The sequence below is a fragment of the Vitis vinifera genome, chromosome 3 (assembly GCF_030704535.1).
Source record: "Vitis vinifera cultivar Pinot Noir 40024 chromosome 3, ASM3070453v1".
Taxonomy (NCBI): Eukaryota; Viridiplantae; Streptophyta; class Magnoliopsida; order Vitales; family Vitaceae; genus Vitis; species Vitis vinifera.
The window spans coordinates 1,013,281-1,026,342 of NC_081807.1; the positions used below are offsets into that span (position 1 = coordinate 1,013,281).

The window sequence follows — 13,062 nt, forward strand, 5'->3', positions numbered from 1 at the left end:
TTGAATGACAGGTAGTGGATGGAGAAACGAGGGTATGGTGGACTATCGGATGGTTGTGGCTGGTGGAGCAATAAACAGTCACAGCACTTTGTCGTAAAGGGGTGGTGGCTGTGGCATGCTTATTGGAAAGTGGAAACCCACCACCCACAATGAACAAGAGGCTAAGAAGCGTATACCATTTGATCCCATCTATATATTTTTTAATCCTAAAAGCCTAAAACATTCTCATGTTCAAACCATTCATACAAGCATGACACCAGTTGGGTTCTTGCTTCTTCGTTTGACCATTCATCTGGGAAGGAGAAAACAATTATTCAATTCTGAAATCACTTAAACCAGATTTGATTTAAGCTCAAGATTAGTGTTGACACAAAATAAGTTAACCCAACTGTGATAAAATCAACTGTGTTTTTGAATTCAAACATCCACCCCAATTCATGCATTCCCCAACTTTACAATCGACTCATTTGATTTTCAGTCATGAATGCAAGAGAGAACCAGATACTAACATGAACCGTCGTGTAGAGCAGGAAGGAGGTACTTAAAAAGAAGAGCATCCAGCCGCATGGCCTATATTCTTAAGTTAATTTTCGGGGCAGTATGCTCATATGGTATAGCACAAGAGATCACTGGTCACACCACTCCCGAGGGAAGCCGCAGCACAAGCTGTCCTCCAACAACACTGCAATGCAGAGAATAATTGTTAACAAGAATATTAAGAGAGTTGAGCACTTTTGTAACAACACAACCTTAAAAATCTGCAACCAACCTTTTGATATAGTAGTAACAGAAGTCTGCTAAAATGAATGTTTGGACAATTTCTGAAATAAGAACCATGGAAGGCCACAATCCATAGCCGAGAGCTACTAGCAAGTGTCCACGGGTATCCAAGACCTGTTGAGAGTAATAACAAGGCATTGACAGACCACAATGAATGAACAAGTTCATATATGAACATGTAAAAGTAAATCATAAGGCCATAAATCTGAACCAAACACCTACAGGTACGTACTACATTTCACTTCAAAACGCATTTTGGGCTCAATTAGAGGCATGTCTTTCTTGCTCACATTTATGATATGACATGGAGGCACATTATAATGAAATGCACTTAAGAATCTAAAATGTTATATAAATTGCAATATCATTGGCAAAAAAAAAAAAAAAAAAAAAAAAAAAAAACCAAGAATATTTTTAAGATCATGTGCCCTCGAGCATTTGGCACATATTTGATCAAGATGCATTTCCAATAGTAATAGTGGTGCTTCTGCACCATGTGACTGACCCATTAGATGCATCAAACTGCATTAAAAAGCAGGGATCATGCCATCTTAGTTGCTTAAATCCCATTGCTAGATTGCTGCTTCCATAGAGTGAGCAAGTCAAAATGACTACTAGGGCCAATTTCAAATGAAGTATTCAACCCCCAATCGCAGGAAACTAATCATAAACTAATTCATCAGCCACATAAATTTAATTTGCAAGATCAAACCTGGAGAACCCAATGGGCACAGCTCAAGAACCTCGCAACACCCAATGCAAATACATAATGAGCAGTGAATGGTTCAACAATCTGAAAATAACAAAATAAGACCAAATTATTGAGAAAAGCATTAATCTTTGACGCCCCAAATAGAAAGAAAACAAGAAAGAAATAACCACCCATAATTAACTGTCTTCCAGTCCATTGGATACTACCTTTGTGTTCTGCATGACTCGCAACTGAGGTAGGACAGAAACAGCCTCCAGATACACACAGAAAGCCCAGAAAATCCTGTTCACAAAATGATGCGATGTAGATGGATGAATAACCAAAGCTAACAGAGCACAGGGTCCCACCTGCAACCCAATTGAAGAACAAAAAAATTACTTCAGAAAGAAAAGGGAAAACAAAACACAAAATACATTGTTAACTAAAATATGATTCAGCAGAGGATAGAGGAAAGTAATTATGCATCTAAATCAACACATACCTAAGACATAATAGCATACAGCAAAAGCATAAGTATGAACAGCAATTTAAGAACAGCATAGAACATAACACAGCACCAGAGCATTCTGTTCTTTATTTACTAAGTACTCTAATTTAAAATAAATCTAAATATCTTTTTAATAATATTATACAACAAAGGGGCCCATGCACACTAAGTATCTAATATCAGAAAAGTAAAAAAACTAGGGGAAGAGAAAGGTTATTCCAAGTTAGGAACATCCTGACGTTGCCAAATCTTGAAGATTATTCACACATCCATTCCTTCTCCAGGTGTTAAAATGCATATATGTGTGCATATAATTGAAAAGCATCATAAATATAAATCTAAAATTATTCTGTTTTAGCAGCCTGCACATGTGGGATTTGCATCTTGAGCGGACTTCACCCAAAAAACACAATGTTTCAAACGGTAAGAAAAGCAGGTGGTACACCTGATTAGACAACCTTATCCATAGAATCCACAGCCAACCAATGGTCTTGCAAAAATTGATCTCCCCATTGACCCACATTATGCTCACTTCCCATCATTCAACAAGCAGATCTAAGGGGCATCCTCCTCCCATATGGATTTGGCTACTGAACAGATGCAAAGACTTAATTGAAGGAAAAGTCTAACCAAACAGATATAAAACCAACTGTGCTTTGTCTATAGTACTAGGATTCCAGAACAACATGTTGATAAAATGCATAGTCAAAAAGGAAAATGCTGAAATAAATGATTGGCAAGACTAAAAAAAAAAAAAAGGGAAAGTGATATGTAGGATATATTGATGAAAAGCTAGTACTAACTTTGGAAAAAATGAAGGGGAAGTCAATTGACATTATCTGACCATAAGATATCAAGAAAATGGTTACACTAGTAAGGAGTGATAAGGATCGAATTAAATGTAATGCATGGATGAGAGAACACCGATGTGTAGTGTCATGCCCCAGAGAAATGCCCTAAAGATATTTCACTCAAGTGATAATCATGTTATTTATGAGTATGTTTATAGGGAAGTTTATACCTTCTTTATTTAAAAGGATTATCATCGCCTGGGTTGGATCCTATTTGATTGATGCAGTTAAATAAAATTCTTATTTAAGAAAAAAAAAATCAACTCTGGAATCAAATATCTTTGCTTTACAAGCTACCAGGACAAACCCATTAGACTGCTTCTTTAACCAAATGAGATTGTCCAGATAAGTTACAGAGTCAAATTTTAACCCACAATATTTGGATTAAACACAGGATAAGTTTAACATAGAAATAATTGAAAACTCACCACATAATATATTGCAAAGTTGTCTTTATCCTCCATGTAACTGGACTTTAACCTAAAGCGAATCATATAAATAACCCACAAGGTTGTGCCCAATGTAGCTGAATCAAGTAGAGTGTGTATGTCATATTCCATCACAAAACTACAGTACAATCTCACAGCCAAGAATATAGCTGTTAATTCCTGGGATTTGAGTGAAAGTCCTGCAAATAATCCAAAGTAAAAAAGGATAGGATGATGGAAAGGCATTAGCTACTGTCAGGAAAATTTAAAGAAAGAAATGTTCTTAGCATAAGGGAAACCTCTATAACTTAAATCAAGAAGAAAATTGCTGATAAATAATCAAGTTGATGGGCTACAAGAAAGATATCATCCGAAGCAAAGCAATTCTAGCTACATAGAAGTATCACAGATGAACTTATGGAAGATAAACATTTTAATAAAAACAGGAGAAGGGGAATTAAGTAATAGCGTTTTTTTCCCTGTATTTCTCAACATGAGTAAAATTTCATTCGAACCCTTTCTGAGCACATGATTTGAAGGAAAATGGTAAAATCTCATTGTTGATCTTGTTTGAGCACATGATTACTAATTCCTAGCCATGTGAAGACCCTTTAACTCTTCAAATGAATGAATAATTTAGCATAAGAACAACTAATTCCTAATGTAACTAATTCCTCATATTCCATTTACTTGATGTAAGTATCATGTTTATTCAAATTGCAATAATGTGCAACAGCATTGGGATTTAATGGCGGTGATGCAGGGGAAACAGTACCATAGCATAAGAACCAATTCACTTTGTGCACACTCATGCACAAGCACTTTTTTGAGGCTTTGAATTTATCAGATCATGATAACTGACCTTACTGGTACTTGCTAATAAAAAGGAGGACCTTTTAACAAAATCAAAACCTTCAATATGGCCTTTATGGAAATGAAGACCATATGAATCCTTAAAAATCACAAAAATGCAACCAAAGAAAATAGCTTACACCTCCCCAAAACCCTCAAAAATAACTTCTAATAAAAATTTAAAAGTGATCAATGATCAGGGTATCACAAACAATACTATAGACCGCACTTCAAATCATATCAAATCCTAATTAATAACTCAATAGATTACTCTTTATGCAGTGATAAACCCACTAACTCAAAATACACGCCAAAAACAAATTTATATACTGCATCAAAAGTTTTGAGTTACGCTGTTTTAGTTTCCAAAACGGAAACTTCAACTCAACTAAGCAAGATAGTTGAACTCTGTTAAGTAGAAACGGGCTTTAGTTTTTGTTGGTTCCCAAACAATGGAAAATCTAATTTCTTTTATTTTCATTCCCACGGCAACCCAACAGAGAAGGGGAAAAAACCCAAAAATAATAATAAAAAATTCTTCTTTCCCCAAAATAAAGAAAAATGCTTACCATACCAAAAAGAAAAATCAAATATTCAACTCATTAAAAAAAATAGGTAACAACGTCTGTTTTATCAAAATTCCAATCCGGAATCCCTAATAAACTCCAACCCTAATTTAAAAAGGGCAATCAATCGCATTGACTGCAGGGAAAAGAAAATTCAAAATCTTGCTAAATCCAATCTCACGAAATACACAGAAAAACAGAAACCCTAGAAATTTTCAATTACCAGCACAAGTTTTCTCCTTCATGAGCTTGTAGATGAGAACACAGATTCCGATAGAGTGAACGGCCTCAGCTGCGACAAATAGATTATCGTGATCATGAACGACGATGCGGAGCAGCGCCAGCGCAGCCATGCCGGAGACGACGGCCAGGAAGGCCTTGACCTTGGGCGGTTGCCGCCGAACCCATGCGGACACGGTGTGGATCGGTCTTCGTGGAGGCCTCATGGCGGTGGTCCCTTTGTTTTCTGTTTTTGCCCTTGTTTGGCCGGCGAGAAAGTGAGGGAAAAAAAAAAGGGCGAGGACGGAGAATCAGTGGGGCGTCCGGGTAAAAAAAATGAGATTTTGATTTGGATGTGTGATGAGTGTGAAAGGCTGAAAGCACTTTCGCTTTGTCGTCAAAGCTTCCAAAATCAGTGTGGAAATAGAAAAATTGTAGGTGGACTTGGCGGCATTGAAACGACGTCGTTTAATTGTTCAGTAGACTTCTCTCGCTTCAACGACGTCGTTTGGTGAATGACTGTTGCAAAATTATTATAAAATCCTCTACATCTTCGTGGATTCAGAGAATTTCTCGGTAGCTATCATCAGAGATTTCCTCCCGTTCAAATTTAATTATTAATTTGCAAATGCGACAATTATGAGAACCCAAACAGACCCCAAAACACTCGAAAAGAGTTTTTGACTTCTGAGTACCAATCCAAACAGACCTTTGTATGCATCTATGCTTTAATAAAAAGTAAAAACCCATAAAGGCTGGTCACAGGCACTGATGCTTTTTTCATAACCCAGATAGCTACAAAAATTAAAAGAGTTGCAGACCAAGAACAGTGGCCCCCTGTCCTTGTTTGATTGTGGGCCCCGAGCAAATCTGAGCCTGGGACGATGCGCTTTTAATTTCCCATCAATCTGCTGCATTCAGCCTCTGGAATTTATATTCCCACAGCCTAACTTATTGTAGAAAATCAATGAAAATCTCTTCCAATTTTCTGTCCCAGCAACTTCTTTTTCCATTTTCAGAGAAAATGAAAACCACCAGAACAGCAAAAAGAAAAAATGGGAGAAAGAATAAATGTGATTTCCCATATATAAACAGAATACAGAATACAGAATACAGAATACAGAATACAAACTACATGCTAAGATATCTTATTGGAATTTGGAAGAAGTGTGTTCTCACTTCTCAACTTGAAACTGAGGCTAAGGTAGAGAGGAAACAAGGAGAAATAGTATCAGAAGGTCCATGAGGCTGATCTTTTGATGAGGGGCTTCATCTGTTTGTCTTCCTCCAGTGAGATCATGCCCAGATGGGAAGGGTCCTCCAGCATCATTTTGGCCACCAAGTAACCAGCAACCGACCAGGTTTGGAATTTTCGTGCCTGCTTCCCAATGAATCGACCGAGCTTTCCATCATAGTATTCTGGCCAGCTATCTTTCACCAACCTGCTCTCAGCAAGCTCAATGGCCCGTCTCGCAATCTGGGGGCGTCCAGTTTTGATGCAGGCAGCAGTGAGGAGCCATAGAAGCACTGCATCCATTAAAGAAATGCAATATAAATACTTCTGGCCAGGAATTTATGACAAAAATGAAAACTAGAACCAGACTGTTGAACTGTCATGTTCACTATTCTCAGCAGGTGTATGTTTGGACAAAAATATATGAATTCTACGAGAAAATGTAATGAGTTTTTCCCTCTAGTATGATAATTCATTATGAACTGCAAAATGAACTAGACTTTTGCAGTTTCCAAAACCGGGCATCCGCAGTTTGTTGTATGCTGATTTTGTGCCAAGAGGACCAAGAAAGAAGAAACATACCTGGCCAAGATCCTCCATTGTGGTAACTCCACCTTGTATTTTTTGGATCACACCCTGTTACAATTCGCCATTCATGGCCTTCTATGGCAGGATAACAAACCTTTAATGGCATGTCTCCAACCAATTCCTCCCAACGTGATTCGATAAGATCCATAATTGCAGTGGATTGTTCAGGGGTTGCCAATGATGAGAGGATTGCAACACAGTTACCCAAGCAAAACCAACGGAAGTCCATCCTGGCAGGGCTTACATTCCCGATGAAGTAGCCACCATAAGTTGGCATAAAATCAAAAATCCATTCAGGAATAGAATCAGGTATTACATTGAACTTGTTGACAGCAGTGTGAGAGTACTCTTCCGTTTTGTATCGATAAATATCATTAAGTTGCTTCATATCAAGCCAAAAATAACTCCTCATGTGATAGCTTAAGGCATGCAGACGTTTAACTATCCGTTCTATGAACTCCTTACCCTGGTCATCTTGCTTAAGTAAAAGCAAAGCACATCTTAACGCCATAAAGAAAAGTGCTTGTATTTCAATGGGATACCCGTAAACACCCTGAACATAAACATATAGCAAAAAAAAAACAATAAGACAAACAAAATTTAAACAAAACAGAAGGGGAAAAAAACTGATAATCAGCACAGAAGATTACTCCAAATTACAGTTCCACAGTTACTGCGAATATGGAAGTTTAATTGTTAAGAGAGCCCGAAGCAGGGGCATGCCCTAGAATATTTGATACCAATTGTAGGAAACCCAAGACATATTTGATCCTTAAATTTTTGTTTCTTGATGAAATGGATGTTTTCATGTCAATGACAAAAATGCTTGCAGCGTCCTCTCTTCTTGTTAATAATCTTTAAGGTTCTATACATGACCTTGAGTTTCACAATTACTTGGTCCAAATAGTCATGTGGTTGATTGATCTGCATCATGGTATTAACAATGTCCTACATGTTTTCTATACATTTCAGTCTTAATTTTTAGTTAATCTTTCTTTCCAATACCCGAAATGTTTGCGGTTGCATCCTATCATAGTTTGGGTCCAATTAATTTGGACAAAACTTCATTGAGTTGAATGGAGATGACTGTCCTACCAATGCATCCATACAACTTCCTTCTCATATAGAGTAATTGCTCTCATAAGATTAAGAGCTTGTTTGAAAGTGATTTTGAAAAGGCTTTATGATGGAAATTAGGTGTTCGACAAACTTATGGAAATCACTTTAAAACATCTAGAGAATCGCTTAGTAGGTGATTCTTTCAAAAATTATTTTTTTGTTTTATTATTATACAACACATTACTAAAAACACTATCAGAGCACTTTTTTTAATTTACATCCAAACACTGTGCTTCTCCTCAAAAGCGTTTCTAATGGAAGTGCTACAAACTAAAAGTGTTTAAGCTAGTGAAAGATCATATAATTATCAACCAATAACTATGTAGTAAATAAAAAATGGCAGAGCTCACCATTCTTCGATCAATCATACAGCACCCATCAGCACAGAGAAGAGTAGGAAATGTGTCGAACCCCTCAGAAAGGCATAAAGTCAGAATAAGGCGCATACCCTTCTGGCATTCAGGCAGTTCAGCTAGGGTAGAGTCTCCTGTAGACTTTGTGTATGCCCGAAGCAGTATAATCCACCAAAATCCAGAATCAACAGGAGCCACTCTTCCTATTGCACTTTCACCAAAATCAGCTATTAAAGTATCGGAGTTCCTGACTGGATCATGGAGTACTTTAAAACTGGCTGGCATTACACCCTCTCCAAGCTGGAAACGATCTACCTTTTTCTCCCAAGATTGAAGGCGAAGAGTCTTTACGAGAAAGTTCCTTACAATTTCAGGTTCCCCATTCATCAGAAAAGCCAATGCGCTTGGGACAAAGTCTCTCACAAACACCTATGAGATTAGAGAAAGTTAATAAATCACATTTTCCAACTTCACTGCCTCTGAAACTTGGGGCATGGATCGGTAATTAACCAAGAAAGAGAAGGAGCCTCTCCCTTACACATGTACAAGCTCAAAGAGAAGAACAATCAAGGGAAAACATTATTTATACAGGATTATACCATAATTCTATAAACCAGATGAACATGTCAGCTACCAAGCTTGTTAGTGCATAGGAAATAAAGAACAATGCTGCTTGTAGTATACTAGAATAGTCGAACCGAGAATCTATCAAACATGGGATAAGAGGGATATAGAGCCATCACCTGATCATAGTTAAGTTCTTCGTCAGAATTATCTAAAGCAGCAATGGTGCCAACTGGTTTACCACGGAAAAAAACCAATGAACGCCTTAAACCTTCCCAAGCTTCGGCAAACATTGGGTGCGGCTCAAAGTCCATCGCTGACCTTGGTGTGTTAAACCCAGACCGTCTACATGGAGAAAATACGGTATCAAGATGATCTATATTTCGGGAATAACTATCAATATTTCTGATGGAGAGCCGGGGTGACATTCCAACAGATAATTCGCTCAAGAATGACCTTTCATCGTACGATCTCTGTCTCTCCATAGTCAAAGGCCTTGGCCTTTCAGAAAGTTTAGAGAAATCAATGTCTTCAGTTTCAGCCACTGTACTTGAAGAATCAATGTTTTTTATAGTTCCATTCTGACCCAATTTAGGGGAAAGCTCAGACATTTCTAAAATTCTCAATCACAGAGAAAGGGTGATCCGGGCTGATTCAGTGTTCAACTATCTGGTATTTGATGAATATAATTGAATCAGTCAAAAAAAAATTACAAGTACAAATATAAAAATTATAGACAAAGCTTTTCAGACATTGAATAAAACATCCAATACACAAGTACTCACAGAGTCACAGGTTTGAAGCAGCTCAAGGAAGTGAAGAACTGAGCAGCCAGAATAGCTTCTGTTTGGACAGGAAAAGTACGGAACTGACCACACTCCAACTCCAATTAAATTGAAACATATAACATCTGAAATTTGAGAGATACAGGCATTACATAAGTCCTATGTTTGGTCTCCAAGAACCAGGAAGAAAATTAGAGAACAAAACAAATGATAATTTAACCTCATGCCTCTACTTGGGTTTCAGAATTAGTGGTAAAACTGAAAAGAAAATGCTAGAAAACACTCTGGAAAAGAAACCAAATCCAAACCTTTCGCTATCCTTTTCCTCATCCTTCCAACAGCCAGAAACAAAATCAACAAAACAATACTACCCAATCAGCCCCTGTGCTGGCCCGCAGTGAGGTTTTTCCTTTTTAGCCCTCTTTAAAAACCTTACTTTAGAAGAGCAGAACTTCAAATTCCACTCGTTTTGATTTCCAGATTTTTCCCAGGACCCAAACATGAATCCGCAGAATTGAACAGAAACGTTAACGAAGGATCTCGCGAAAAACTAAGAAAACCAACTCAATCGAGCTCTTTTGCTTTTCTCTTCCAACCCATTCCCAGAATTATAAAACCATAAATTCAGCCCATTTTCTTTTCCAAAATTCCTCGGGAACCAAACATGAAACAGCTGGATGGAAGCTGAACAAAAACATTAATGCATAATCTTCAAAAACAAAAAACCCAACCAACCCAGTGCAAATATTTAGCAAAATTAAGCTTCTTTGCTTTCTCTAAAACCATTCCCACTTCATATTCCAGGATTTTCTCATCAACCGAACATGAATCACCACCATTAAACAAACCCATAAAATGCAACATCATTCAAAAAAAAAAAACACCAACAATTAAAAAAAAAAAAAAAATCCCATTTACCTTGATTCTTCAACTTCAACAGTGCATTAAAGATCAAAGAACAAACCTTAAAAAATTTACAGAAATTAATAATAAATGAAATGAAAGAAACATTAACCACTGCTCACGTGTAACTTTATAAGGTACCAGGTGACAGGTGACAGGCGACAGGCGACCTGAGGAGCCGGTAAACTGCTGTGTAAGATTGGTAGAGGGTGACCGGCAGGTGCGTCATGCAAGAAGACCCGATCGGAGGGTGGAGCCCAACCGTCTATCTGGCCGCCATTGATCTGACCATCCAAATTCTCTCTCAGAGTTTGAATCGAAAAAAAAAAAAAAAATGAAATTCAAAATTTTAGATCTGAAATTTATTTTGCATGGATTTCAATTCTTATTACCAGGACAAGAGATTCACTTTTTCCGGGACATACAACACGTATAATTAATTTTTTTGGAAATTATTTAATTATTTGCTAAATTTGTTAAGAAAATTATTATTTATTGTTTTATTATTATTTTGTCTTTTATGTTCTAAAACCCACTTTGACTCGCGAAAACATCTCATTTATTATTATTATTATTAAAAATAAAATTACTTAAAATTTATAAATATTTTTATTAATCATTCTTTTTTATAAAAAAAATTAAAAATTATTAGCTCCTTTAATTATAAAAAAAAAAAAACAAATTAAATTTAGAAAGGGAACGAGAGGGGCACCGTCCCAATTCAAGATCCTCTGTGACTGCGGGCCACAGAGTACACCGACGTCAAAAGGGTACAACCGCACAGGAGAAAGTGGAAAGTGACGTGGAGGAACCTCATCGGTCAATGCATTGGGGTTCGGTCACTCAATAATGTGACGTCCCGCAGGCGATCCTGTGACTCCTGTCCACATTGTGCACGTGTACGGTTAGAAAATCCCGATAACACCGCCGGTAAAAGTTAGGTGAGTGTTTGAGAACTCTCTCTTTCTCTTACCCTCTTCTTCTTTTTTTCCCTTTTTTTTTTTTTTTTTTTAAAAAACTTTTTAGGGTTTTGTTTTATTTTTACAATTTCTATCGGCTTTCTTTGGTTGTGTGAATCTGTCGCAAGCTGCCATTCCACTGAGATGGCTGTCGTGTCTCTTTTGACTCTTTTCTTTTCTACATTCAGATTTTTTTTGCTTGTTGGTATGACTCTTGATAAAATACTTATTATTTAATCATTTAAATTAAATTATATTTAAGTTATTAACTTAAAATTTATTATTTATTTTTAAATATCAAATTCAAATTAACACATTTATCTTCAATAATTTTAATTAATAATTAACCTCATTAATTTAAACTCATATTTATTTTTATTAATTTTAAATAATAAAACATTAATATTTAAAATTTAAATATATAAGATAACCCTAAAAAATTTATTATAAAAAATAAATCATAAATTTAGAATTATAATTCTTGAGTATATTATATTCTTATTGGGATAGGCAAATGAAGCAAAAAATAATTTAAAATTAAGAATAAATTAATTATTTTGATTTAATATTTTAAATTATTATTTTTACTTTAAATTGTAATATTAAATTATTTATCAAATATAAATTATTAAGTCAATTAAGTCATTAAATTAATTTATTAAATAACTTCTAAATAAACATCTTTAAAAAATAACACTATTCCTCATTCTTCAATTTTCGTATTAATTTTTTTGAATGTGTCTTTCATACAATTACATAAATAGATAGAGCTCAATTTTTTTTTTTGACTTTTAGTAATTAATGTCTAAATCTTTATCTAAATTGGGCTAATATTTTTTTATTTAATTTTATTAAAATAAAAATAATAATTTAACTCGAAAAAAAAAAACTTCAAATGAAGGGTTAACAAATATTTCATAATATCAAAATTATCATTTCAAAATTCCTATTCAATATCAACTTCAAGTTAAAATTAAAAATAAATAAATAAATAAGGGTTGTTTTTAATCATTGATGGAGGAAAAAAAAAAAAAAAAATCAAAAGTAATCTGAGTTATGCCCATGTGCAGGTAAAGTTACTCATTGGGGCCATTGCAGCTTTCCAACAAAACCTCAATTTTTAAATACCTTTTCACACACATGATTGTGGCTTTTTCTCTGCCAAAAATAAAATAAAATATTGAATAAAATAAAATAAAAGATTTATTTAATTTGATTAGTTAAACATAGAAATTAGGTGGGGGCAGTTCATGCACTAACCCGTGACCCGATTTATTATGTGCCAAAGTTTGTATTTAATTAAGCAAGTATTTAACTCATTGCCCTCGACAAATTATAACTGTTTTCAAAAGCAGTTTTTTTAGTTATGTTTGAAGACTATTTTCAACAACAATTTTTTATTCTTAAAAAAAAAAATGTTTGATAATTAAAAACTATTTAAATAATGGTTTCAAAGAATATATTTTAATTTTTTTATATTGTTTTCTAAAATTTGTTTTAGAAAATAATTATATAAATATATAAAATGATTAAAAATAAAATATTGATTGTAAAAATTATTTTTAAAATATATTTAAAAACATTAAAAACGGTTTAAAACATTTTAGGTTTTCAAACATACTTTTATTTTATAAAACACTATAGAACAATTTTATGAAAACG

The 13,062-nt window shown here is 35.0% G+C and overlaps 2 protein-coding genes across 4 annotated transcripts; both read right to left on the bottom strand.

The window, feature by feature from the left end:
- Window positions 1-364: 364 nt before the first annotated feature.
- LOC100265794 (uncharacterized) lies at window positions 365-5,531 on the bottom strand. The gene is made up of 6 exons (XM_002273297.5): window positions 4,900-5,531; window positions 3,259-3,458; window positions 1,699-1,839; window positions 1,493-1,573; window positions 770-894; window positions 365-682 (listed from the first exon to the last, which is right to left on the bottom strand). Exons 1-6 carry the CDS (start codon window positions 5,120-5,122, stop codon window positions 634-636), a joined length of 819 nt encoding a protein of 272 aa, XP_002273333.1. The 5' UTR covers window positions 5,123-5,531; the 3' UTR covers window positions 365-633.
- Window positions 5,532-5,951: 420 nt separating this feature from the next.
- On the bottom strand, window positions 5,952-10,841 carry LOC100253759 (probable alkaline/neutral invertase B). Of its 3 annotated transcripts, none has more exons than XM_010649021.3 (6): window positions 10,564-10,841; window positions 9,539-9,663; window positions 8,933-9,422; window positions 8,187-8,618; window positions 6,712-7,270; window positions 5,952-6,422 (listed from the first exon to the last, which is right to left on the bottom strand). In XM_010649021.3, the coding sequence occupies exons 3-6, from the start codon at window positions 9,362-9,364 to the stop codon at window positions 6,127-6,129; spliced, it is 1,719 nt and encodes a 572-aa protein (XP_010647323.1). In that variant the 5' UTR covers window positions 9,365-9,422; window positions 9,539-9,663; window positions 10,564-10,841; the 3' UTR covers window positions 5,952-6,126. The 3 variants fall into 3 exon arrangements, with proteins under 3 accessions (XP_010647323.1, XP_002276670.1, XP_010647321.1); XM_002276634.4 differs by having other exon boundaries at window positions 10,457-10,831; XM_010649019.3 differs by lacking the exon at window positions 10,564-10,841 and adding an exon at window positions 9,847-10,421.
- Window positions 10,842-13,062: the final 2,221 nt, after the last annotated feature.